This window comes from Amphiprion ocellaris, chromosome 18 (genome assembly GCF_022539595.1).
Source record: "Amphiprion ocellaris isolate individual 3 ecotype Okinawa chromosome 18, ASM2253959v1, whole genome shotgun sequence".
NCBI lineage: Eukaryota > Metazoa > Chordata > Actinopteri > Pomacentridae > Amphiprion > Amphiprion ocellaris.
Genome location: NC_072783.1, coordinates 13,048,481 through 13,076,362, shown reverse-complemented (window position 1 = coordinate 13,076,362; position 27,882 = coordinate 13,048,481). Strand labels below are relative to the sequence as shown.

The following is a 27,882-nucleotide window of genomic DNA, read 5'->3' as shown; positions in this document are numbered from 1 at the left end:
AATGCCGCTCACACTGCACAGTAGTTTTTTAACTAGTAGTTGAAACTCTACTTTATGTCTTTATTTTTTTATAAGAAACAGACTCCTGGAGCAGGTGTGTCCCTGTAACTGAGTAGGACAGAGAGGGGAAAGCAGATGAGCTGACTTTACAATAGCCTGACTGTGCCTCTGTGTACAAGTCAGGCATTTGAAGTCACATTTGGTGACTCTCTTTGTGTTGCCAGTGATGACAATGGGAGGAAACTTGGTGTGTTTGCGAGAGTGCGTGTGCGCGTTTCCACTGTGTAATGTGTTTCCAGTGACACCCAGGCTGGTGTGCAGTTGTGTTTTCCTCTCATTGTAACAGTGATTCCAAAACTGTCTGCCTCATTGTCCTTTGGTCTTTTCATCTGCTCCACAAGGCAGGAAAAGTGGGTCAGGGAAATGGCTGCTTTGTGCTATAGACCCTGAGGATAGGAACTCTCCAAAACCTCGGAGCTGATAACAACACATTAATGGTCTTGATCTCATCAAGCTCATCATTGTTTACCCAGTGGCTCGAGCCACCAGTGGAAGGCAGATAAGATATGTGAAGATCAGAGTTGAGGTTATTCACATATCCCATCTTCTCTCCAATGTGGCTGTAATATAGCAGGGTGATTTACGCAAGCCACACCCACCCACTCTTTGTCTTATTACTCTTTTGATCACATTATCTCCATTACATTGCAGCCCATCAACAGACCAGCCCTGCAAAGCCTCATGACAAGGGGGTTCATGCTGAGTAGTGCATGTACAAAAACATTGCCATTTTCAACTCTGTGATGTTTTAGCAGGGTTCAAGACCAGTCTCCATGTTCATGTTTGTTGCGGACTAAAAGTAAAACAATTCTTTTGAATATGATTGTGCTCCTCATCCATCTAATATGTTCAAGATGTCAGACAAAAAATACCAGACCTGGAGTGAAATGTTTTTTCCCTTCAAGGCTAATAGTACGATTGTGCTCAACATGGTGAGCTGTAGCAGAAAGAGCTCCAGCTCTCAGATGAGGTGGCCATATTTCGGCTGTAGTTGTATTTCTCAACATTGTGCACAGATGAAAAAAATTCCCAGAAATTTTTAATTTGATTGTTTTCATGTTCTGAGATTGTTGTTTTCTCTTAAAACATTTGTCCTCATTGCCCTCTTAGGCCTACAGTTTTTCTCTCTGGCTTCAAAGTAATAGTTTGATATTTGTTTTTTTCAACTTTCTTGCTCTTAGTTAGGTAAGAGGATTGATGCCACTTTCATATTTACAGTAAAGCTGCAGTGATTAATCAATTAAGTTGTAATCAACGAAACATTCTTTTCACGATCAGTTAATCAGTTTGAATAATTTTGTAGGAAAAAAAAGACAAAATAAGGATAAGGATAAAGATAAACTTTATTGATCCCACAGTGGGGAAAGTTCACCGTTACAGCAGCTCCAAAGAAAAAGTATAACGGCAGTGCAGGAATAGATAAGAAAAAGAAACACGGTGCAAAAATTGCAGGAAAAAAAACATTATATACAGATGATTTTTTTTCTTCTTATAAATATGTAGAGGATTATATACAAGAGGATGAGGTATCAGTTATTGGAGTAATACTCAAAGCTTCTAGCCTCTTAAATCTACATATTTTCTGATTTCTTTCCTCCTCTGTGACAGTAAACGCAATATCTTTAAGTTGTGGACCAACTTCTTACCAATGTGCACATGTAAAAATTCGATGACAACTCAGCTGTAAAGATGGCTGAGAAATCAGCACTCTCAAGAAGGAATCAACCAGGGGAGGTCATGTTTCTCTAATCCTCTACCTTTATTAGAATAACCAGATTTCTCATTTACATGACAGTTATGAATTCAGCTTCCTGGAGAAAACAAACTATCACATGGTTACCTAAAGTCTCTGTCAGGTCATTAATTAAACCACAAAAACTCATCTCTATGCGTGTTACATTTTTACAGGTTTTATTCATGAATATAATTCCTTTCTGCCTTAAATGGCTGATGTGTAGCTTCCTCTAGAATTTCCATTCTGCCCTCCTCACCTGCTGTGGCTTGTGCATGTCAACTCACCTATGACTCTGCTCAAACAATGTGATACTGGAATAAGTTAACCTTACATTTTGAACTAGAAACCAAAATTCTGAGGAAAAATGCTACAAAAAAACCCAAAACATCCTGCATATTGTTACAATTGGTTAGTGACTTTTGTTATGTATGAAAAGTCTAAATCTGTTTTTTTGAGACTGTTATTAGCACTCTGGTGTTTTAAGGTGGAAATGCTCAGCCATGATGATAACTAATTAGTTTACTCATGATGTGTCTTTTAACATATAAAAACACCATATGGACATGATAGCAAGATAAAACACGTGATTTTCTCAGAGGGTCTTTAGGTGCGTGTAAGTGTACTGTATTTGTGTTGACAGCTCAGCTGCAGACTGGCTGGATACAAAACCTCATCCTGAACTTAAAACATAAAGCAGTGGGATAACAGATTTGTTTTTAATACATATTCATCTTTGCCTCAACTTGTTCAGCAAAAGAGAAATTTTGTGTTTGCTTTGTATCTTTGTATTTACTTTATTTACAGTGACACCACCTCTATAGCACATGCTTTCACTTAAAGCTTTCCACAGAAGATATTATATAACTAAGTAGTTCTTCCCATAGTTGGTGAATTGACCTTTTTATGTGAAAAATGAGTGGAGTTTCCCTTTAGGAGCATTCAATGTAAATGAGGACTGCACCATTGACAGCGAACAACAATTCAGTTGTTTTCTATCAGTCTCACTGTTTGTTGTTTGGAAGATGGTTGTATTTTACTGTGATTTACACCTTTATTGCCAATGTGATTAATACAAGTATGCTGATAGCCTTATCTTGAGCCCTAAACATTTAACTAATGAGGATAATAGGTCAATTATATTAGTAATAACATTACAGTTGTTACATATTCTGGCAAGGTCATGTTAATTTCTTTTTGCTTTTTCTGTCTGTTTACTCAGTCTAGGATCAGGGTGTGTATACTTAAACAAATATACAGCTCTCAGTCACTTCATTGCACTTCGAGGCCATAAAGTGGATGAATGAACAATTTGTCCCCCATTGATGCTCTTAAAATCTGAATGCACTCCTCGAACAAGGACCAAGAAGCCATGACATCGTCTGTTTTTCCTCTAGAAGACAGCAGTCTATCTGAAGCAGTAGCCCCTCAAAGTTGAACTATTTTCACCATGAAAAGAGGGAAAGATGCTCTCCCGTCTAAAGCAGCATTCCTCCTCCAATGCCCTTATTTGGTGAACTGCCGTGTGCTCGCAGCCCCGGGACCAGAGAGAGCAAGAGAAAGGGAGCGCTAGCCCCTAAAAACCACAGAGGAAACGTCAGATATGCCCCAGACCCAGACATTCCTCACACACGGCCTGCCTCAGCAAGCACCCAGGTCTGCTGATGCTGGCGATCATAATGCTTCAGATAGCTCAACGGCAATAGTTTAGCACGTACATCACTCTTACATGAGATGAAGACTGGAAATGGGTACAAAGTGAGGTGGATAGTTGAGGAGAAACAGATTTTTCCAGAAGAATGGAAATTGAGTTAGACCACCCTGAAAGCTTTGAGGTTAAAAGGTCAATGACCATAAGAACACCCTGAGGGAGGGTCAGTAGGAGACCGCTTAGATCCAGAACTGCTTCTGTTCTACATCTTGTTTTAGTAGGCAGTTCTGTCACTCATACTTTAGTCAGAACAGCTCACTGTAGCACATCTCTGTTTAGATCCATTGTTGTTGGTTTTCCAATCTGAAATTGACTGAGTTGGAGCCTGTCTGTTACGTTTTGATGGAGGGGACTGTGTCAAGGAACATGTACCATATAAAACAGCAGTCTCCTCCCCAGATCCTGCTGTGGTGGACTTGCCTTCGGCTCGGCCTGTAAAAGCCTCCTGGAGGATTTATCATTTATGGAGTGGGTGTACTCCAGTTAATTCTAAAGCTGGCCCAGTTATTTGTTCATGCTGTTTTTACACTATTTTGGGGGGGGGCATTTACTGTTGGGCCTGGGCTGTAATAAAAAATAAAGATTTGAGCATGGGACAATTACCTTATAGACACATCCCTGTTTTTAGTATAAAACATTTTAATTGTCAGTCTCTTGTGGGTTGTATTGTTTTAGTGTAGTTTTCTCTTAGTGTAGCCTCTCATGTCATGTCAGCCAGGGATCTCAAGAGGAGTCTGTGAGAAAGTCGCTGCTTTTAATAATATCCCATAACAAAGCTAAAATTAGTCAGCCCCATGGAAGGCAGACACAATTGAAGGATATGGAATTGGCCCAGTTGTGTAGAAATCAAACCCAGGACAATTCATTTGCGTTTCAGTGGTAGCCTTGGCAGATACATCTCCTTTGTTTTGGTGCCAGTAGCAGAGGGCAGTTTCTAGGCAACAAGTTGCTTTTATGCTGTCAACCTCAGGATCAGCTGGATTCCAGTAATCCAGGCTCCACCTAACAGCAGCAAATAACACAGAGAAGCACATTCAGCCATGGTGAGCATCATCCTCATTTCTGCGTGATATTGATCAAACACCAATCCGTTTACTAGAGCAAATCAAGTTTAATATGTTTTCATTTCTTTAAGTTACCTTTGCTGCAGACAATAAAAGGAATTATGATGTTAGGGTCTTTGGTCGATAAAACATTTTAGAATCAGAATATTGGCTGCGTCGTTGGAATGGACAGCAGTAAGGCTATGTTTCAGTCTTACAGTCTCTTTCCACTGCAAAGAGTTTTCAAGAGGCAGGAACAATTTCAGGAACCCTGGACAAAAATAGATCATACCAAAACTTCCCTGCTCTTGAAGTAATGCTAGTCAGTAGCAGTGAACTGTAATAGCAGGGTAGATTTCATGGTAAATCTCAGTTTCTTATTTAGTCATTTATCATATCAAACAGCAGAGTGAAGTGAAAAATCCATGAATCAAAATTTCACAGTTATGAATTCAGTCGCAGATTAATTTTCAGTCTATCAGCTAATGTATTACACACAGTGCTGAAGCTCTAAATTTGCATGATGTAAATGCAAAGGATAGACACAAAGCGACTTAAGTTCTTGGTTAATTTCCTGTGGTTCCTGGAACTATTCAGTCAGATTTTGTTCTTAAAGCCTGGCATGGATGCTGCCTTTCTCATTTTAGCATCTATCACTACAGTCATTAATGTGGCATAAATTTTACCACTCAGTAGGATTCCACATAGTTGTCAGCTGCTACTACTTATTCTCACATTTGATCATGTTCTTTCTAATGGAGGAAATTCTTCCATAGTGTCTGAGTCCTGAAGTACAACGCCGTGTAATTGCCATATTTGGAAGGCCCTGGGGGTTTACAGGCAAATCTTAATAAAGCTGGATCTGTGTTCAGTGGCCTTAAAAGGAGCTGGAAAGAGACCCAGCACCTGTTTTACATCTGTAGCAAGCAAAGCCCAGCACAGGCTGATAAGAGAGCGACAGGATTCTGAGCAGACACGCAGAAGGTTGCAGAGGAAGTTTAGGGGATTTCTTCACTCTGATGGTAACGAGACAATACTGGTTCAAGTGAAAATATAGTCTCAGAAAACACACAGGAAAGGTGCTTCAGTGCTTTGTCTGGGGCTAGTTCAATGTATTTCTGCTTTCACTGCGGAGATCCAGAGAGTTTTCTGTTTTGTAGCAGTTTCACAAAGCACCCACAGCTCTATATCCTTCATTGAGAAGACACACAAAGCAGCTTTAGTTTTGATGTCTAATTTCTGTCATCTCCCCTTTTCACTCAGTGTGCTGCAGCTGAAAGGATTTGACTAGTTACCATGGTGAGCTGGTGATAACAGCGAAGTGTCCGTACAGTACGGGCCCAATGTGCCCTAAGATCTGTCTCTGTGAAAGAGGGGCGGATGAGAAGTGAAAGGTTGGAGGAGACTTGCTGTTAAACATTGTGCTCCACTGAGGCATCTCTGTTAGAGTTTGGAACTATTTGTAATGTGATACCAATGATATCAGTGTTTTGTTGGGCAGTCACCCATCTAATATGGAAACAAACCAATGACTCAAGCATCCCTTCAGATTTTTTTCCACGTTTGACTTCTTTTGCCCTTTTTTATGCTTCACTGCTAACATTCCTCCACATGCAGTCATGTGACATACAGTCACATAGGCTAAAGTAATGGCTAATTTGTCATGTTGTATCCTCCCCAGCCAAGCACATTGCCTCAGGGCACAGTGAACATGAACCTCTGTACAGATGTCATTGACGCAGAACCCAAGACAGGCCAGAAGAACTCCCTGTGCATTATAACCCCCGACCAGGAGTACTTCATCAGAGGAGAGAATAAAGAGATTATCAATGGGTAATTCTTCTTCACAGATCTCTTGATTGGTTGGCAGAGGGTTGGATGCTAATGCACAGAAGTCAGAAACTCTCATGTCTGTTTGTTTGCAGTTGGAGTGAACAGCTGGTTGTATACCCCCGAACCAATAAACAGAACCAGAAGAAGAAACGCAAAGTGGAGCCCGCGACCTCGCTGGTAAGCCTCTTCAAACCGGATACAAAGCTCAGTTTCATATTTCACTTCCTTCATTCCATTGTCTTTGACTTCTTCATGTTCTCACGTCCAGGAGCCAGGTCCAGCCAAGGTAGCAGTGACTGGCTCTGGTATCCCTGAAGCAGAGAAGGTTCCAGACTCCAGCTCCATCATCTGGCAGGAGGAGCTGAACCAGAGGGAGGCTGAGGGGGCAGCAGTCTGGACTCCTGCTGACCTACCGCCAGGATCACTGCTACCCCCTGCAGGTAGGAGGAATAACACCTTTTCCTCTTTGTACAGTGAGTACGGAAAGTATTCAGACCCCTTTAAATTTTCCACTCTTTGTTTCATTGCAGCCATTTGCTAAAATCAAAAAATTTCATTTTATTTCTCATTAATGTACACTCAGCACCCTATCTTGACAGAAAAAAACAGAAATGTAGAAATTTTTGCAAATTTATTAAAAAAGAAAAACTGAAATATCACACGGTCATAAGTATTCAGACCCTTTGCTCAGTATTGAGTAGAAGCACCCTTTTGAGCTAGTACAGCCATGAGTCTTCTTGGGAATGATGCAACAAGTTTTTCACACCTGGATTTGGGGATCCTCTGCCATTCTTCCTTGCAGATCCTCTCCAGTTCTGTCAGGTTGGATGGTGAACGTTGGTGGACAGCCATTTTCCGATCTCTCCAGAGATGCTCAATTGGGTTTAGGTCAGGGCTCTGGCTGGGCCAGTCAAGAATGGTCACAGAGTTGTTCCGAAGCCACTCCTTTGTTATTTTAGCTGTGTGCTTAGGGTCATTGTCTTGTTGGAAGGTGAACCTTCGGCCCAGTCTGAGGTCCAGAGCACTCTGGAAGAGGTTTTCTTCCAGGATATCTCTGTACTTGACCGCATTCATCTTTCCTTCAATTGCAACCAGTCGTCCTGTCCCTGCAGCTGAAAAACACCCCCATAGCATGATGCTGCCACCACTATGTTTCACTGTTGGGATGGTATTGGGTAGGTGATGAGCAGTGCCTGGTTTTCTCCACACATACCGCTTAGAATTAACGCCAAAAAGTTCAATCTTGGTCTCATCAGACCAGAGAATCTTATTTCTCATAGTCTGGGAGTCCTTCATGTGTTTTTTGGTCAACTCTATGTGGGCTTTCATATGTCTTGCACTGAGGAGAGGCTTCCGTCGGGCCACTCTGCCATAAAGGCCCGACTGGTGGAGGGCTGCAGTGATAGTTGACTTTGTGGAACTTTCTCCCATCTCCCTGCTGCATCTCTGGAGCTCAGCCACGGTGATCTTCGGGTTCTTCTTTACCTCTCTCACCAAGGCTCTTCTCCCACGATTGCTCAGTTTGGCTGGACAGCCAGGTCTAGGAAGAGTTCTGGTCGTCCAAAACTTCTTCCATTTAAGGATTATGGGGGCCACTCTGCTCTTAGGAACCTTGAGTGCTGCAGAAATTCTTTTGTAACCTTGGCCAGATCTGTGCCTTGCTACAATTCTGTCTCTGAGCTCCTTGGGCAGTTCCTTCGACCTCATGATTGTCATTTGCTCTGACATGCACTGTGAGCTGTAAGGTCTTATATAGACAGGTGTGTGCCTTTCCTAATCAAGTCCAATCAGTTTAATTAAACACAGCTGGACTCCAATGAAGAAGTAGAACCAACTCAAGGAGGATCAGAAGAAATGGACCGCAGGTGAGTTAAATATGAGTGTCACAGTAAAGGGTCTGAATACTTATGACCGTGTGATATTTCAGTTTTTCTTTTTTAATAAATTTGCAAAAATTTCTACATTTCTGTTTTTTTCTGTCGAGATAGGGTGCTGAGTGTACATTAATGAGAAATAAAATGAAATTTTTTGATTTTAGCAAATGGCTGCAATGAAACAAAGAGTGGAAAATTTAAAGGGGTGTGAATACTTTCCGTACCCACTGTAGATTCATGCTTCAATCATTGAAGTGAAATATATTTTAAAAATTATTGAAACAAGTGAAGGAAATAGACAGCATATGTTGCCCCAGATGGATTAGTCAGATCAAAAATGCTTTATTTGTTCCAAGATGGATATTTGTTTTGAGCTGTCATGTGCAGACAAACACATGGATAACATTCATGTAGTCATGTCATCTGGAAATATCAGACAATACAAAAAAAAATAACAGTCCCTATATCCCAGAGCATAAGATGGTGCCTTTTTGTGTGACTCACAATCCGAGAGCCAAAGTTGTTTGATTTACTCTAATGTGACACAAAAAAAATCAACAAATTGTCACACCAAACTAAAACCAACAAAAGTGCTGCTCAAACCAGTTCATCAGTTGACCTTCCTGATGAGCTAATAAGCCAGTTAGCACAAAAATGGTGTTGTCCATATCAGAATTAGAGTACTTAAGTTTAATGTTATACAATGTGTTTAATGAGCTTCTGTGGCGTTCTCGGTTTCTTATCTCTAGGTGATTGTGCGTCTGTGGGTCAGGGCTCTGATGCGGGCTCAGTAAATGGCGACGAGGCGGACCGTGGCAGTCTGGCACTGCACGGCTCTGCCCCCCAGCCCCCCAGCGACCTGCTTTCCCCAACAGGCTCCTGCTCCAGCCTGGGAGGAGTCCCGCGCTGCCTCTCCCCAGCCCCCAGCGACCCCTTCCCCTCTGGCAGCTCCCTGCTCTCCAACGGCTCCCATATCAGCGGCTCGGTCAGCTCTCTGGACTCGGATGCTAGTGGCAGCACGGTGACCAGCACCGACAGCCACCCAGCCAACCAGAGAGGCGGTCACTCATACAGCCACCATGACACGCCACGATCCCGGCGGCTGGAGGCCGAGGCCAGAAAGGCAGAGAGGAGGAGCCGGTTCAGAAGCCCTGACAGACAGGAGAGAGAGGCCGTCCTCAGCCCCGAGAGGAGGTCAGTGGCTGTTTCTTCTGTTTATGGTCCCCATCAGTGGGATCTAAACCTTTCTTTACTGCCATGGTTCCCAACTGTTGGAGACCGACATGCTGCTTTTGGCACCTATTCTAACAACTATATCATAGTTTGAAAGCAGAGATTTGCATTTTTAGACTAAAACTTAAGCTAGTTAACATTGTATAGTGATTTTCTGTATATTAAGTTGACTTTTGAAAATCTCAGAAGAGGAGAATCATATGGCAAGAGGAAAAGAATTAATTCACTCCATAGCACTAAGTCCTGCTTCTTAGGACAGATGGTGGGATACGGGAGCAATAGTTCTGCAGTTTAATAATGGGCAATGCTTTTTTAACATGCATTAGGATTTTAAATTCACTTGTATATCTAACCATCAACCAGTGTAGGGAGCTGATAATGGAGACCACTGTGGTTCCTGTTTTTTTTGTCTTGCTCAGACAGCATTTTGAAGTGATGATAGGATTAAAAAAAAAAACTGAGTGCTGCCAAAGTTTAAAGCATTGTGGTAGACAAAAAGACATGAAAGGAAGGAAATTTTATTGTTTTCATCGAAAACACGTTTCATAGTGTATGTCTTTGACACTATATTTGCTCTCACTTTTGGTTTGTTTTTTTAAGAGCTGCCTTGCTTCAATAAGGCACTGTAGTATTAGTCCTTGTGTTTAAAAAGATAAATCCAGGTGTCCAAGCCAGGAACATTGACGATTAATCAGTAATTGCTAGTGATGGACTAAAATTAATGCAGTGATGGACTAAAATTAATGCAGAGGAGGAACATGCAGTGTAGCTGTCATAAAATGTTTTGTAGATTCGTTCTAGTACTCTCTACCACTGGATGCACAAAGGGCTGGTTACTGTCCAATGAGATGTTGTCATAGATAGAAATGTAACCTCACAGATTGTATAACAAACATACCTCTCTGCTGTACCAAGAACAGAAAACATTGCAGGCTATTTTGGATTTTATTGGGCATTGTGACAGATTGAACTGAAACTTAAGCAATAGTAAATAAAAATTTTATTTCATAAATCCAGCCAAAAGAAAATCAAATTTTGATTGTCAATGTGGTAGATGTATCAGTTATGGAAAGTGATTAAAATTAGCATCCAGCTGGTAGCCCAAGCTGAGAAACCCTATTGACAAAATAAGACAATTGGCACAGACTGAGTCATGCTCAGGATGATGAAACTGATCTCAATGTGTAAAATCAGTGGTGTCCCTTCAAAATATATTCTGCTTTGTTTTTTTGTCATCTGTTGTGCCATTCCACCTTAAGTCTGGTACACTACGTGTGACAGTACTGTAAACTGCACTTCTTCTGCACTTCTGCACTAAATCCGTCACTTTATCTCATGGTCATGTTTACATTTCACTCAGTTCTGCTTTTCTTAGTTGTTGCTCGGCTCTAATTTTGCTTCCATTGTTCTTTTTTGCCCTTTAATATCTTATTTTCTAAGTCTTTATTTAATGTCTACTGTTGCACGAAGAGAGAGCAACGAAATTTCGATTCTTTGTATGTCATGTACATATTAAAGAATTGACAATAAAGCTGACTTTGACTTTGACTAAACGCTGGTGTTCAAAACAACTTTTTGACTGACCCACCCACACCTGACAGGCAGCAACACCCATGATGATGTTTGAGCAAAGCTGTTATGAGTAAATGTTGCACACTGAGCAGTCTTTTATACACAGGCTTTTTGACAAACTGAGTATCAGTGGAAATATTGGAACAAACTCTCTCTCAGTGTTCTATGTGGTCATTTTTTTTGCTGTATGAGACTTGAATGAGAAAACATTACACAAGCATGCAACTCAGACAGTAGACCAAGTGATTTACCTAGTGTGATAACGCCTCCCTGTCCTTGCTGACAGGTAAAGAATTAAATCAGCCTTTGATTTAACCTGATGAACCAGGTTAGTGGACTGCTTTCTTGGAATCTCAGCTCTGTGTCTCTGACACTGTGATCTGGAAATACTTGAGCCTCTGGCTTATCCTTTTAAAGGCATCTATATACACATGCACAGACGCACACAGTTCAGTGACGCAACTAGCTTTTGATGTGCTCACATACAGTCTTACAACTGGTGTACTTTTAATGAGAGGGAGGAGTAAAGGCTGCATTTGGTTAAATAAAGACATACTGGGAATTATTGTGTTCTGAGTTTCTCGTGTGTGTGTGTGGGTGTGTGTGTGTGTGTGAGTGAGAAAATGTGTTGTTTAATAAGCACCCCTGTCGGTCAACAGCCTAACTGTAAGCACAGACTGTATAAACACAGGTTCTGTACTTTCCATTCAGTAATCTCTCTCTTGGCCATCAGGGCTGTTTGTGAAGAGGTCACAGATCTTACACTCACACAGCAGAGACTGCAATATTTCAAAGAAATCTAGTGGGTGAGGGGAGTTGGTCAGTCATCTTTTTCCTCCCTGAGCCAGCTTCCTGCGCCATTCACTCCTTCCGTTTATGTCAGGCTTGAGAGGAAAATAAGAGGAGTGCCCCATAAACACATGACTTTACTGGTCCACTTGAGCCAGTTAGGGTTTATGTGAACATACTTTTTTTTGCCTGTCCATACGGCATCCAGGCAGGTAACCTTGGAGCTCATTTTGGTCTTTTACCTTATTATTGTACATGCAATGACAAGTTAACATATAAGCCTTTGGTCTGAATAAGCATCTGTGTCATTTTTGTATTAAAACCAGTTTGATATTTCTTGCAGTGTGGGGTAAATAATGTTAAAATAACTCTTTGACCTTCAGTCATGCGTAGTTACATAGAAATAGTCCAAACATCCAGTCAAATGCTTTACAATACAGGGTGTGTGAGGAAATTATAATTAAAAATCTCTATCTTAAATGTGCCATATAGAATTGCCGGTCTATTGAATAATGAGAGTGAGAAAAGGCTTCCTTAGTGTTCCTCATGTGTTTACAGGTGTAATTTATTACTGAACAACTGAAAACCCTGTTTCAGCTTGAACAACGTAAAGAGATGCTGTCATAATCTGTGGGTGGGTGTGGGGGATGAATTCAGTTTGGTGACAGGGTGTCTGTGCAAATATTTTCAAAGAAGACAAAATTGTTACATTTTCTCTGGAAAGTCAAAGCATTTGTATTGTAATGAAAGCTGCGAAGTGGGGTCAGGGTCAGCTCAAAAAGTAACTCTTTCAGGTTTCAGTGGCAACGTCCAGTTTAAAATCCATCTGTAATACAGCCAGGGAGGAAACAGAAAACACTCTTCTTTTATAGTGTAACTTTTTAGTTCACTGCTGTTGTTTACTCAGCTGCCTCTTTCATATTAAGAACAGTATACACTGATCACCCACAACATTATGACCACTGACAGTTGAAGTGAATAACATAAATCGTCTTGTTATGATGCAATGTTATGCTGGGAATCCTTGAGTCCTGACAATCGTGTTTGTTTGACATGTATCACCCACCTAAGCACTGCAGGTCAAGCAACCCCCAACCCCTCCCCACCCCTTTGCAACATCAGTCCTTGACACCAGTTGCAACCCTCAGCAGGACAACGCACCACGATACACCACAAAAACTGATCAGGAGTTACCTGGGAAACACGACAGAGCTAAGGTTCGGTACTCAGGTTCCACACTCCCTAGATTCAAATCTTATTGAGCGTCTGTGGGATGTGCCAAGATAAGCATGATCTGTGGGTCTTGCAACCCACAAGACCCACAGAATTCACTGGCACCATCCCGGTGCCACAGGAGGACCTGAGGTCTTGTGTCCATGCCCCACTGGGTCAGAGGAATTTTAGCAGCATAAAGAGACCAACACAATATTAGACAGGTGGTCATGATGTTATGCCTGATCAGTGTATATTCAGAGAGTGCAGCTCTTGTTGTAAATATCATCTAAAGTCTAAATAGAGTCAGCTGGAGCATTTATGCCACTGACAACTAAATCTGAATGGCCAAAGCTTTACCAGATAGATGAAAGACAAATCCTCAAAATGTTTTAATCTAAGGCCAAGCTCCATTTGCCATACTTGAATTTGTATCCTGACATTTGAAATGTACACACACAGAAGATGTGTTGATAACAATGAATAAAATGGTGGGATGAATGGAAGCAGCTTGTTTACACATATGGATGAGTGTTAAAATTATGAGGTGGGATTTTTCTACACAACTTTTGCAGTAAAAGAATGGAGATAAACTGAAACTTCACTTTGTTTGATCTATGTCTGTGACAGGCCTTCTGACAAAAAAAATCATTTGTGTTCTGTGTTGAGGACAAAGGCAGTGTTCGGACTCACACTGCCTTTGTCCTCCCCTCTCCTTTATTCCCTTTTAAGGACTGCAGCTTTAGCTGAAGTGTCCCCAAATAAGGTCACCATTTAGGCAAAAGAGTTATGTATTTCTCACAGCCTCTCATCCTCTTCCTCTCTGTAATGCAGATTCTTCTGTCATGGAACAAAAGGCCTGTGTGGCAATGTGTTGGAGCAGGCGGTGTTCTGTGTCACTGATTGAGGAAGGTTGCAGATGGACACTAGCGAGTGTAGGCTGTTCTTGGATCTGTGATCCACTGCTCATTGCACCCATGAGCTGGATCTTTCTCAGAAGCAGAGGGTCATTTTAACATAATCAGCTGCAGATTGTGTAGCTATAGAACACATTGTTGACAGTTTATGAAACATATTACAGCAGCCCTTTAAACTTTTGTGGATCTTTATGTTTACATTTTCGGCATTCGGCTGTTTCTAACTTGACCAGTAGAAAAAGCTTTGATCATCCCTGCGAGCGTCCTACCCTAAATTTAGGCTTTCAGTGTATGTGGTGGTTTGATTTAACTGGATATGCACAGTAACATTAATAAACCCTTTACACTGGATTAAAGATAAAGTTATCACTGTGTCAGAAACTGAGACATGGCCTAAATGTAGCAACAGTAGTTTTATTTTCTCACGTTGCATTGTTTTGCTCGAGAAAAATTAAAATACAAGCAAAGATTGCTTAAAGGCAAAACACTTTTTTTAACTGCCACTTTCCACTGTAGGAAAACTACTTGACATGCCTCATTGCTGATTGATTAAACTTGGAGAAGATAACAGCAAAAAGCTCCATTTTTTTCATTCCTCTTCATGTCCTATTTTTGTTGCTGTCATCTGTCTTAAACATCGGCATCAGCAATGTAAAATTTTCCATATAGGCTAACACAGCAAAGAGCACTGCAGGAACCATCTCAGTTCTGTCTATTGTTGTCGATGTTATGTCACCCTCTGATTTGATGTTGTGGTGGAAGTTGTGCAATTATGACTCCACCTCAGGAGTTCAGTGGATCTGACATCGCAATGGAAATAGAAGAGTTGAAAGGGCTGATACAGGGCCCTTCCTGCAAATTTTTGCAAACCCTTGTGCCTGTCCCAAGTTCCTGCAGAGGAAATGCACCTTATTTTGACAGGGTGCCCACAGCCAAAATATGTTCTGCAGCTAATAGTCCTGGTCCTAAAAAAGTGCCCACCTTTGAAAGTTTCTTCTGGTGGCCTTGAAACTCTCAAGATGGCGTTTGTGGCATTGAACGTCACTAGTTGGTCCCACAGATCTTACACGTCACTTGTGTTCAGCTTCAGTCACATTGTAAAGAAGATGTTTAGATACTTCTAGATTGCAGGATCAGGATTTAGTTCTGCTACAAGATTTCTAGGTGAAAACCACTCACTCTGCAGATTACAGTTTGTTAGTCAACTTCTGTATTTTTAATTTTTGTCCATTTATTAAAACCATTTAAATAGCGTTCAAATTAAAAGAAAATGTCAACTATATGGGTAAATTTCACCTCAAATACTAGATTTTAAAGCTATGTGAAGTTAATTTACCTAATCTTTGTGGGAACTTTTATTTCACTTTGCATCCGTAGTTCAGCTCTCTGAACTATTGAACTGTGATAGTTTGTTCCAAAGGCCTGAAGGACTCTGAAGTGAAGTCAACCCTTTACACTGTGATTAGTGAGCTGTGCGAAGGTGAAAAAAGAATCCGGGGTTGAACTTGTCTCTCTAGCTCACTTTATTCATTCCTCACACACCTTTTTCTGTCACCGTTTATGTGAATATCTTGTCTTCCTGGACAGTCTGAAAATGTGTGCCATTCAGCAGGTGCTTAAAGACTGACGGACACTTTACAATCTGTCATGGAGGTGTAGCTGTTCAGAATCTTGTCATCTGCAGAAAACTATAGTCAGAGGTCTCTGCCTGATCTGTCTGCTAGTACTTCCTTAAAGCTGGGCGCACATGCCTGCATGTATGAAGACGTCTAATGAGGACCTGACTCGATCACGTCTACTGCAGATATAGGAACACAAATGACAACTGTGTGTTCTATCAGTATATGCAGCTTCTTAACTATAAAAATATTCTGGTTTCTTCTCCTCCTCTGTGACAGTAAACTCTTACCAGTTAGCAAGACCATGTAGTAACAATAACAACCAGCTGATCCCAGGGCTGTGCGGGAAAACCGATCTGATTAGTGCTGCTGAACAGTGACTTGATTGTCAGACTGTTATAGAATTAAGGTCTTTAATTTTGTTCCTGCCCTATTAGTCCTTCACATAGTGTATTATATAATCAACTACATGTCAGCCTACAAAATGTGTGACAAGGTCCTTATAGTATAGACAATAAGTTCAGACAAGATTATGAGGTCGAAGCAACTTCTTTTGTTCTGTAGTGCATTAAGCCAAGACCCCAGATCTGAGAGGTGTGCTCGAAAAGAGAATATTGGAAATATAGAAATGATTGTATGTCAGAAATACTAAATGCTTTATGATGTTTGACTTAACCATGTGTGTGTGTTGTTTTCCAGTCGCTCCGGTGTTATTGAGAAGTTGGAGGCCTTGGAGTTAGAGAATCCAGAGAAAATGGAGGTGGAAGAGTCGAGAAGAAGTGGAGGCAGACAGGGCCGAAGTGAGCACAGACGCTTCCATAGAGAGGTAACACCGCTGTGTGCGTGTACGTGCACATATTGGGTCCAACACTGCCAACATTGTGCAGCAGTTTACAATAGATACGGTGAGACTCGTAAACAGTGATGTTAAACAACATCACATAGCAGAGCAGATGTGAGCTCCCAACACTCCCACTCCTCTATCTTTTCCCTCACCCTCACCCTTTTCCCTCCATCCTCGCCCTCTTTCTGTTCTGTCTTTGTTTTGGTTGTGGGTCAGAGGTCAGCAGCGTGTGCTGTATTCATTTCCATTTTCCATTCTGTGGTGGGATTCCCCTGGTGATTATGCTTCCCTTTCCCACCCTGGTGCTGAGTTAGACCAGCTCAAACCCGAATTTAGCATGACAGAGCCCTAACACTCTGTTTTTCCTGGACCTAGATCTTTGTTAGGCACAGATAAAAATTTTACAAACACTCATTGATAAGCAGCCAGTACTGTTTCTGTGCCTCGTACTGCACACACATTATAGCTCTGTCCTTCTTGCTGTTGCTTTGAAACAATATGTACACAGTACAGAATTGAGAGCTGGCACGTTTCACCTCACGCTATCAGTGTTTTCGTTCTCTTTGATTCAGTGCACTTCTCTGCTGAGCTAACTCTCACAAAACATGTGAGTTGGGCTGTCATGATATTTCTCAACAGCCTATTAATACCTACTCTATAATCAGTTTCCATTTTAGTTGCACTTTGCATGTATCATCTGTCTTATCATGCATGTGTCAAACTGTGTGTTTTATGGACCTTGTCCCTCACCTACCTTTCTACCTCTATCCCTCTACCTCCATCTCTAACCCTCTACCTGTAACCCTCTACCTCCACCCCTCTACCTCTTCTGTCCCTCTCAACCTGCCCGGCCAGCAGGCAGATGGGTCCCCCCACATAAAGAGCCGGGTTCTGCTCAAGGTTTTTTTTCCCCTGTTAAAAGGGTGTTTTCCTTGCCACTGTCGCCTTTTGGCTTGCTCTGGGGGTCAGGCATATGGGTTCTGTAAAGCGTCTCGAGACAATTTGACTGTAATTGGCGCTATATAAATAAAATTGAGTTGAATTGAATTGAATTACTCAAGCAGACGACATTAGAAAAGGTGCATCTTTGATTTTTGCATAGTTCAAGTTTGTGTTTTAATACATTTTTTGCTGCCACTTATTAGCTGCATATTGCGTCAAATGTAGTTTATCTTTCTGACAATGTTACTGCAGAAAAACTTAAGTGTGTTTATGTGTGTGTATTATTCAGGAGCAGAGGCGCGATGTGGGTCAGGGTCTGGACTTTCCCTCCACACTGCCCCCTCTGAGGAGAGCCAAGTCCCTGGACCGAAGGACCACTGAGTCAGTCATGACGGTAAGTATCTGCTCTACTCTGACTTTTGTACAAACAAAAAAAAGGGTTTATGATTCATCTCAACAGCATCCTCTGCAACGGTGTGATTGTAATATACACATAATCAAAGCAATTACCAAAATGTTCCCGTGAAGGAAATTACCCTCACCGTGATCAGTGTGTTTTCTTCCCTTGCTGATGGAACTAACATAGTTAATAAGAAATCAACCACTGTTGTTTGCTCAAGGTGTTTCACAGGTGTGTGGGTATAATTAAACAGTCATACCCAGGGAGTATGTACAATATTAAACTAATAATTAAAGCACCAGTAAACAAACTGGACAAAGAGGCAACATTTCACACGCATACCAGCACCGAGGTTTCAGCACATGTGAGGCTGCCAACAGATTTCTATTGTGCAATGGAGAATTATCCTTTAAAGCTGTTTGACTCCGGGTCATCTGGTAGGGCTCTCTACTGGAGCTGTGGTTTTCACAACATCCTGAATGCAGTGTGACCAAAGTGCAAAATGTGACCTCTAATAAGAGATATTCTTGAGGACTTTATCGAGTTCTCTTAGCGAAATTGTATCATAATAAAGCTGAAATTCTAAGATGGGCTTTCACTTTCTAAATATATTAGTTCATTTAGTTAGTTATTCAATACACCTTCAACTTTGAAAGATTTTCCTCACACTGAGGGGCAAAAACCCTTCAACCAAACTGATGAATACACAGCCAGCACAATATAGCAGGCTTATATGCCTACTAAGGGTAAAGTGTTAGCAAACAATTACCTATCTACACATGCAACAGACATGGTACAACCTTAGCACTCATTTGGAATCAAGTTTCAGGACACCTACTTTATAAATCCAATTTCTCACTTTAACTCTGGTTTGATTGGAATAATTCCCAATACAAAATGCCCAGTCAGGAGGGCAGCAGCCACTTGAGCTTGTTCCATGCTAGACTGTCTTTACCAGCCGATTGTCTGCTTGCCGTTTTAACCTGTGGAGATAGCGTAGAGTGTGTTTATCAGAAGTGCTTGGCTAAAAACAGCTAAAAAAAAAAAGACTTGGAGGGTCACTTTCTCTGCATTTCTCGCTGTAGGCAAAGCCTCTCATATTGTGCACAGTTATGTAACATAGTTCGGTAAAAGTTTTCATTGACACTTCAAAATTATAACATTTCTGAGTATAGTATGGATTGTAATATCTGCTTAATGCTATACCATGCTACTGTTAGAAAGCCTTTAAGGCATGAAGAGCCAGCAATGAAACCAGTTCAGTCAACTGGTGAATAAATGAGCAGGTTCGGATTTGTTCTGATTAGTTAGACATTAACACTTGAATATTGAAAGGTCAGTGTATTCAAGTGTGTCTGTAGTGTCCCACACAAAGCTTTCCCTGTTCTACTAAGCCGTAGGATCCAGCGTCAGCAGCATTGCCAGGGCTTCATCTGAGCAGACTGAGGTCGGCGGGTTGTTGTTGGGTACTGAGAGGCTGGATTTGGTTAGGTAACACAGTTTGGAGAATTAAACATTGAGAAAGGTCTCAGTGGACATCACCCAACAGCATGCCACTGGGTTTTTATGTCAGCTTTGCCCAGACTAGGGTTGTCAAGGTTAACCGGTTTTACAATAACCACGATTATAAATAGATATTCGTCACATTTTTCACAACCACGATTATCCGTAGAAAAGCCTCGCGAGAGGTGCAATGCAAGAAGCGTGAGCTGCGCTGAGAGAGTGGAGAGAGTGGCTCCTTGGCCTGTGCGCGCGCTCCTGTCTAATCGGCATCACTGCGCGCGCGCACACACACACACACACACACACAGACAGAGAGAGAGAGAGAGAGAGAATTATATGATCAGTTATGACAGATTCTTTACTCGAAGTGTCCCTAATATTGTGGCCGCTGTGCGCAATGAGGTTGCCAAGATGGGACTGTCCGCCGCACGCGCGGTAACTGTCGGTTCCGAAGTCAGCGGTCCGGCGGCCGGGCCGCCCCGAGGACCCCCCGTGCCCCGAGTTTCCTCCCGGAGCCAAAACAACCGGCGGGTCGGGAGCTCCGGTTACCTCCTGCGCTCCCGTTCCCCGCCCGTCGCAGCCGGGCTGCTTTCCTGCGTCCGCAGGCGAGGGGAAGGCGGCGGGCCGCGGCGGGTGGGGAATGGGAGCGCAGGAGGGAACCGGAGCTCCAGACCCGCCGGTTGTTTTGGCTCCGGAAGCCCGTGCCCTCCTCTGAAGATGCTGTCGGCCCGGTCCCCTCAGCAGGGAGTGTGGTCCGGGAAGCCCCGCTGCCCGCTGAGAGTGGTAGTGGAGGAGACAGTAACCTCCAGGACAGGGAGGCTGTCTGTCTGCCTGGACCTCCTGTCAGACTCTAGAGTTTTCCCTGGGAAATGATCCGGGTGTTTTGATTAATTGTTGTAAAATTAGTGGTGAATTGTTTATATAAACGTTTTAGTAAAAATAAATAAGACTCCCATTTATCCTTTTTTCTGTAGTTATATTGTCTAAAATTGTGGAGGATTATTTAAAGCTTAAAATGAAGTGTTTTTAGAATCTTTAAATGTATTCTTTTTATGTCTTTTTGTTTTGTTTGATTTACAAAGTAAACACTACGTTATCAACCATACATTAAATTGCAACATTCATTCTCAAAGAGGCACTTCACTAGAACCAATAAATACATATTGAACATAAATAAGTAGTAATTATACATCATTTACAAGATTCCCAGACTGAATATTTGCTGTAATGTGCCTGCCAGTTTTTGTAAGCATATTTTTGTCTAAATTAAGGCAGTATTTGCTCATTTTTTTCCTACATCATATAAGCAGCAGCACTCATATATAAATAGAGCATTTAAATCAAATCCATGTGATCAGTATCGGTAATCGGCATTCAAGGATGATCGGTATCGGTGATCAGCAGCAAAAAACCTGATCGGCACATCCCTAATTATTATTAATATTATAGAGAAAACAGCACAGTTTTTAATGCCAATCTTATAATTTTATTTTGTTTTAATGATGGCAGCTAAAGAAGCCTTTAAGTTCCTCAAGTTAATGACTGTTTTGTAATGCAATTTGCACTTTTATTTACTACAAAGACGTGTTGGAACAATTTATTTTATTTTATAAGAACAGTAAATGTTTAAAAGTTTAAGTATTATTAAAGTTTATTTAAATACAAACACTGGGTTTTTTTCTTTCATAATGTCGATAATCGTGAATAATCGTAAAATCGCAATATTTCCTTCCACAATAATCGTGGCTCAAAAAATTGAAATCGTGACAACCCTAGCCCAGACTATTGGGAATATTCCCAATTGTAGTTGCAAGTGAAGCGTTATTATACATGCTACTGTGTATTGCAATATTTCAAAGACTTAGTAGAATCCACAAAATGCCCTGTTTAATCTACCCATCCATGCTTAAGTGATGCAAACCAGGTCTGACTTTTATTAAGAAGCCTTGATATCCATGAATGATTTATTTCCAATCTTTCTTTGGCCATGGTGTGGTGGTGCGAGGGTGTGGTTGTTGTAGGCCACACCTCCATGCTGCAGGGGGCAGTGCAGCCCCCTCTTCTCCCACTCATCTCCAGGTTATACGCCTCCTCCTGCTCCATCTGTATGCAGATTTTGCCCGTTTTGTGTGTTCATTGCACCCAGTCTGTGCGGTGTGTATTGGAAAAGAGAGTGTATGTGTATGTGTGTGTGACTGTATATCACAATTTACCCCTGCTACCTGTGGTCACCATTCACGTGTGTGTGTGTTAGCATTTCTCCCACTGTGTGGAATCACAGCAGACTACGACAGTATTGAGCACTTGGGTTCTGCGAGTGGTACAGCTCAGCAACACATCTGGGAGAAGTTGCCCCCAGCCAGTGGTCCATATTTCCACAATCTTGCATTCTCAACCTTTAATTTGTCTGAGCCATTGGTAGGGTCAACTTCTACCCTTAGCTTACTGACTGAGCATGTGTTTTTGTTGCTCTTAATTTTTGAATGGTGACAATATGATCTTGAACTCAAATTTGACACATTGTCAGTGTCATTCTATAGCCGCTTCTGGGCAAATTTATAGTCACTCATTTGTTGTCATTTGAGCACAAGGTAAGTTGTGGTCATCTGCTGCTGTGACACAAAATGAAATGATTTGTGTGTGTTTCTGAGGTTAAATTGCATGTTCTCTTGTGTTCATTTTAGTCAAATGACCTGTCAATATCCTCTTTTTCTTGTTTTTAGCCGGATTTGCTGAACTTCAAGAAAGGCTGGATGGTGAAGCTGGATGAGCAAGGCCAGGTGCTTTATCAAGTTGTAATCTGCTGCTGTCATTTTCTTCAGCTAATTAAGAAAATCTGTTTTAAAAAAAAAAAAAAAAAAAAAAAGTATCAAGGACGAAGCTTCTTTCTAAAAAGGAGTGCCAGCCAAAAACAGAGTCAAAGCCAGTTCAAACAGCATCTGACCCTAAAGCATTCATGAGTGTCTGTAGCATTCTATGGCCTTTGCAGAGTTGTGGTCACGCTTTGATGTTCCACCTTCAATGGACTTAAAAGATATGGGTGGAGCCTTAAAATGCATCTTTACATGATACACAGAACAACAAACTCCAGCTGCTGACATGTACAGCAGCTTTTATTGACCTCCTGGATGTTCAGTATATGACTACCATTTCATTTGTCCAACATGCTGCTTAACTCAACTTTGTCTTTAAACTTTGCATTACCAAACTGTCTCTTTTTCTTTCCTTTTTGCAGTGGAAGAAGTACTGGTTTGTGTTGACGGATCACAGCCTGAGATACTACAAGGATTCAATAGCAGAGGAGGTGAGTTCATTCACTTCACTGTCTCACTTCTTTCTCGTTTCTACTCATGAACATTTCTTTGTGATGTCCTGTATATCATCCTTGTGTTTTCTAGGCCTCTGACCTGGATGGTGAGATTGACCTGTCCACCTGCTATAATGTAACTGAATACCAGGCTCAACGCAACTACGGTTTTCAGATTCATGTAAGAAGCTTTTCCTATTTTCACTCTAAATGCTTACAGAAAAAAATATTCTTCCCATATTAGCGCAGACTGTGGAGTACAGTGTACTTTGCACATTGTACTACACAGTCCTGTAATAAATACTTGATCTGTGAAAATCCCATTGTAATTTTAGCTGACATTATCAGAGGGGAAACAATGTGGTACTTTTGTTTAGCTGTAGATTGTTTGCACTTGATTACACAACATGTTAAAATGTCTGTAGTGGTTTTGCTCTTCCTCTCTGTATTGATATTAGGTAAGCAACTTTTTCAGCTGACATTTAGGGCTGCCACAATTAGTAGGCATCATGTTTATCTTCTGTATTGCTACGTGATTCCTGCATCATGAAGTTAGTCATTTTTGGCTCAAGTCATTGGTCAGCTGCAGCAGACTCAAACTTGTTCAAAGTAAAAGTTTCTGAAGACACAAGGCTTTGAAAGTATGCTATTACTTCAAATTACCACACAACAAAAAGGTGAATTGTACACTGTGCAGAGTTTTGGTGGCAGACCACACAAAGTTGAAGACAAAATACACAGGCGCTTCCATTTCAAGGCAGCACCTTCCATCTGTTTCTCTGCTGCTCTCCGTGTTCACATATGTTGTATTTAACACAGCTGAAATCCAAATAAAACTGTTCTCATTTACATATTTTACTGTTTCTGTGATGGAGAGTATGAAATTGTGACTGAAATCCAGTTTATTAAGATTACATGGGACCCAGCAGTCACTTCCAAACTCTGCACTGCCAAAATCCTGATTTTATAACCACAACATTGTCTGACAAACTTACCAAACAAATGAGATGAAAACAACAGCTGTGCTGTGAATTCAGTGGTATTTATGTAAAATTTGAAGCTGCCATCAAAGTCAGAGAACAATTACACGAAAAGTAGAAAAAGAGTTGCTTTAGCTTCTGTGTGTCTGTAAACTATCCACCATGTTCATGTTGCACTTAGTTTAACGTACAGAACAAACTTTTACACTTTAAGGGGTTTATTAGAGATTAAAATAATATGCCCTCTTTTGTTTTATTAAATTTTTTAGTGTGTTGGAGTTTTTTAGATAGATAGACCTTTATTGTCTCCGAGGGGATATTCATTGTCACAGGTACTGTTAGGTATGTAAGAAATACACATATCATAAACAGTTAGACACAGGACAGTAGGACAACACACATGCTGGTGAGAGAAGGGTGGGAAACATACTATGGGTGGTTAAGAGCAGCAATGGCGGAGGGGACAAAGCTTTTGCTGAAGCGCACCTGTTTCCACCTAAGAGTCCTGTACCTCCGGCCAGAGAGTAGTAGGGAGAAGTGAGTGTGGAGGGGATGGTCCAGGTCCCTGCTGACTGTCCGAGCCATGCGTGTCACAGCTCTATTGTTGAGGTGGGAGAGGTCCATGGTGGGCAGATTAATAATTTTGGATGCTATGTGTGTAATCTTAGTGAGTCTATTTCTGTTGGAGATGGAGAGCATGTTGAAGTTTCCAACTGTAGAGTGCTAAACTCTATACAGTTTAACACTTTAATATGTGAACCGTCTTCTGCATTTCATATTGTGACACATTATACAATGACATACAGTTTGTTAAAATAAAAGGCACTTACATAAAATAGCTATTTTCTTTTTTTGGTGGAAAAATGCTCAACTAATCTGTAAACTAGCTTACATAGTAATGAATAGAAAATAGAAAAATAACAGTGACAGTCATAGTCTAAACAAAAAATAGAAAGGATTTGGGTTTATTTTATTTTAGTGCATTGCACGTACATGTTTCTGTTTTTCTGGTCACTCAGTTTGTAATTCATGGTGTTTGCATATGTTCATGTTCAGACCCAGGAAGGAGTGCACACTTTGTCGGCCATGACAGCAGGCATACGCAGGAACTGGATCCAGGCAGTCATGAAAAACGTCAGACCCTCCACTGCTCCTGATGTAGCAAGGTCAGTACAAGTCACAATGTTACTGTTACACGTTTTTTAGCTCTGTATTGTGTTCTATATTTTAAAACAGTTTTGCTTCGGCTGCGTCATTTCAGAGGTTGATTAGATTCTTTTTAACATTTGAGTTTTCCAAACACATTCACACCTCAGTCAGTATTCTAACGTGTACTTTGAGGTTATAGCTTAAGTATTTTATTTAATCTATATAGCATGGCAACCGTATTTTGAACTTGTTTTGCTGCGTATATGTCAGTAAATAATGAAAGTATCATACATCTTACATTTGTTTCAGCTTTCAGGAGATATCGGGATACGTGTACACTACCGCTGAAAAGTTTGTGGTCACCTAGACAATTTCATGTTTTCCATGAAAACTCACACTTATTCATGTGCTAACATAACTGCACAAGGGTTTTCTAATTATCAATTAGCCTTTCAACACGATTAGTTAACACAATGTAGCATTAGAACTAGGGCTGCAACAACGAAAAGATTAAATTGATTAAAAGCGATTATTAAAAGCGTTGGCAACGAATTTCATTATCGATTCATTGTGTCGTACGATTCATGTGTCACTCGCCATGTCGCGGAGCCGTCTACTTCACCTGCAGAGCTTTGTCAATGCTGGCTGACTGAAATAAGGTTTTAAAACACAACAAAAAAAAACTCCACCTGCAGAACAACTTGAACAGAGCGAAGTGGAGGTAGAGCAGAGGCGATATTTTCAAAGGAAAAGTAAATTCAACAAATGAAACATGACCGACACGGAGAAAACAGTTTGACCGAAGTTCTGTGAGCATTTCATGCTTCACAAAACCAAAAACATGCATAACATGCAAGCTTTACAAAAGTGATATGAGATGGCATGGGAGCACCACGATGATGATGCAACACCCGAAACAGAAACACATAGGAGTCACCGATGAGGATGAAGGGAGTTCACCAGCAGGGTAAGTCACTACAATATCCTACGTTTGTTCCATTTTTAAGTGAGGAAACATAACGTTAGTCTCTCTGGTAGCTCGCCTGATGCTAGCATTTGCTTGTTAGTTGATTGACAGTGATAGGGTGTGTGTGTGTGCAAGAGATACTTTTTATTTCACTTTAATCAGCTTAGGCAGGGTTTGAATATGCTTTATAAATAAACGTAACTTGCACACAATGGCGGTAATAAAGATTAAGCCTCAAGTTTTAATTTTCTGACAAAGTCTGAGTGAAGAAACTGGTCTGTGTTGGAGTGAGACAGGGGTTAAAGTACAGGGGTTATTGACTGATTTTATGTAATGAAGTATAATGAAGTGCTTGTACTTTAAATATATACATACATACATACATACATACATACATACATACATATATATTTATTTTTTTATTTATTTATTTATTTTTTTTTAATATATTTTTATATTTATTTGTGTGTGTGTGTGTGTGTGTGTGTGTGTGTGTGTGTGTGTGCTTTGCTCTTTGGACTACTTACATGCCTTAACCTAATGCTGCAAATAAACCAAGATAATTATTAAGTTGTTGTAAATTGTGCTATAATACATACTCATACTATACTATCTTTCTCATTTCATCAACAGCAAAAAATGACAGGCTTCATGATGAGAAAGACATCATGTCCACCACAGCAAGCAGCTGTCTTGACTGAGAGCATCCTCAACATGATTGTCACTGACATGAGGCCTCTGTCAGTGGTTGAAGACAAAGGCTTCACTGCAATGATCTTATGTGCTCTGTTACTCCAAATCTTCTATTTCTGAATAAAGAGATGGAAATTAAAAACATGTTTTGTTTTTTTGTAATCGAATTCATCGATTAATTGAAAAAATAGTCATCCGATTAATCGATTATTAAAATAATCGTTAGTTGCAACTCTAATTAGAACACAGCAGTGATGGTTGCTGGAAATGGGCCTCTGTACCGCTATGTAGATATTCCATTAAAAATCAGCCATTTCCAGCTCAAATACTCATTTACCACGTTGACAATGTCGAGACTGTATTTTTGTTTAATTTAATGTCGTCTTCATTTAAAAAAAAATGCTTTTCTTTCAAAAATAAGGACATTTCAAAGTGACCCCAAACTTTTCAACGGTGGTAGTGTATATAGATAAACTACAGGAGTAAATCTGGCAGTTTAGTAATACAAGTTTCTCTGGCAACAGTAGGCAGTGATACATAAAGATGGCAGAGTGGGCCAGTGGCCAATATAGCACTCCAGCTGGGCTTGCTATACACTGGCGGAAGCTGTGTATAACCAGAAAGCGACCATATTGTCTCCACAGCCTCATCATTTGGGAGGAGGAGAAGTAAGCAGAAAATTATTTGCCTTTCTTTTTCTCTGTCTTTCAGTTCAACTGAGGATCACAGTTCCTTCTCTGCTTTGGAGGGTCTAGTTAGGCCAGATGTCACTCAGGACTCTCCGTCGTCTGAGGCCTCGTCTGCGGAGAGAGAATCTACTCCAGGTGGCATAAAGAGCCGAGCGCGTGAACGCAGGCGAGAAGGCCGCTCTAAGACCTTTGACTGGGCGGAGTTCAGGCCCATTGCCCAGGCTCTGGCTCAGCAACGGGCACAGGAGGCCAAGAGCCTCCAGGCTGACATGGGAGAGCTTGAACGCAACCGGAGAAGAGAGGAGAGACGGAAGAGGTATGAGTTTGTGACGGGCTCAGAGAACACATCCGAAAAAGGAGGAGGGAGAACAGACTATGAGAGTGAGGAGGGAGTTGGACACACAGATTCATTAGGTCCAGCGTCTTTGGAGAGGCAGCAGATGGTGGAGGAGGTGATTGAAGAACACTGGCGACAAGTAGAGAAGACGCCCATACGGGAGGAGAGGAGAGTACCTCTGCCAACCACAGTGCAATCCACAGAGACTGCAGAGCTTGAGCAGCTCCTGGAGAATTACAAGCAGGGGGTATGTTTATCTCTTATTTTTAGTGAATTTTGTAATTGTTGTATTCAGGTCACTTCAAATGTACTACGTACACAAACAAGTTATCAAAAAAGCCTTGGCTCTGTAAAAAAAAAAGTCGTAGGTGCATACAGACCCTGCACACACCTTCTGTACGTAGGAACATTGGTCAACTTGAATAATAGGTCTGCCTGGAGCAAATAGGTATGATTCAGAAAAGATGGATTTATTA

The 27,882-nt window shown here is 41.1% G+C and overlaps 1 protein-coding gene across 5 annotated transcripts in view; it reads left to right on the top strand.

Moving 5' to 3' along the window:
• The window catches only part of mprip (myosin phosphatase Rho interacting protein), a 57,700-nt gene that overhangs the window by 13,136 nt on the left and 16,682 nt on the right, over positions 1–27,882 (top strand). For all 5 annotated transcript variants that reach the window (XM_055004179.1, XM_023272837.3, XM_023272838.3 and 2 more), the window contains exons 4-14: positions 6,228–6,379; positions 6,472–6,556; positions 6,648–6,819; positions 9,003–9,447; positions 16,295–16,421; positions 17,671–17,775; positions 22,008–22,064; positions 22,520–22,588; positions 22,683–22,772; positions 24,628–24,737; positions 27,092–27,653. In XM_055004179.1, coding sequence (XP_054860154.1) covers positions 6,228–6,379; positions 6,472–6,556; positions 6,648–6,819; positions 9,003–9,447; positions 16,295–16,421; positions 17,671–17,775; positions 22,008–22,064; positions 22,520–22,588; positions 22,683–22,772; positions 24,628–24,737; positions 27,092–27,653 — 1,974 coding nt within the window. The remainder of the gene's footprint in view (positions 1–6,227; positions 6,380–6,471; positions 6,557–6,647; positions 6,820–9,002; positions 9,448–16,294; positions 16,422–17,670; positions 17,776–22,007; positions 22,065–22,519; positions 22,589–22,682; positions 22,773–24,627; positions 24,738–27,091; positions 27,654–27,882) is intronic.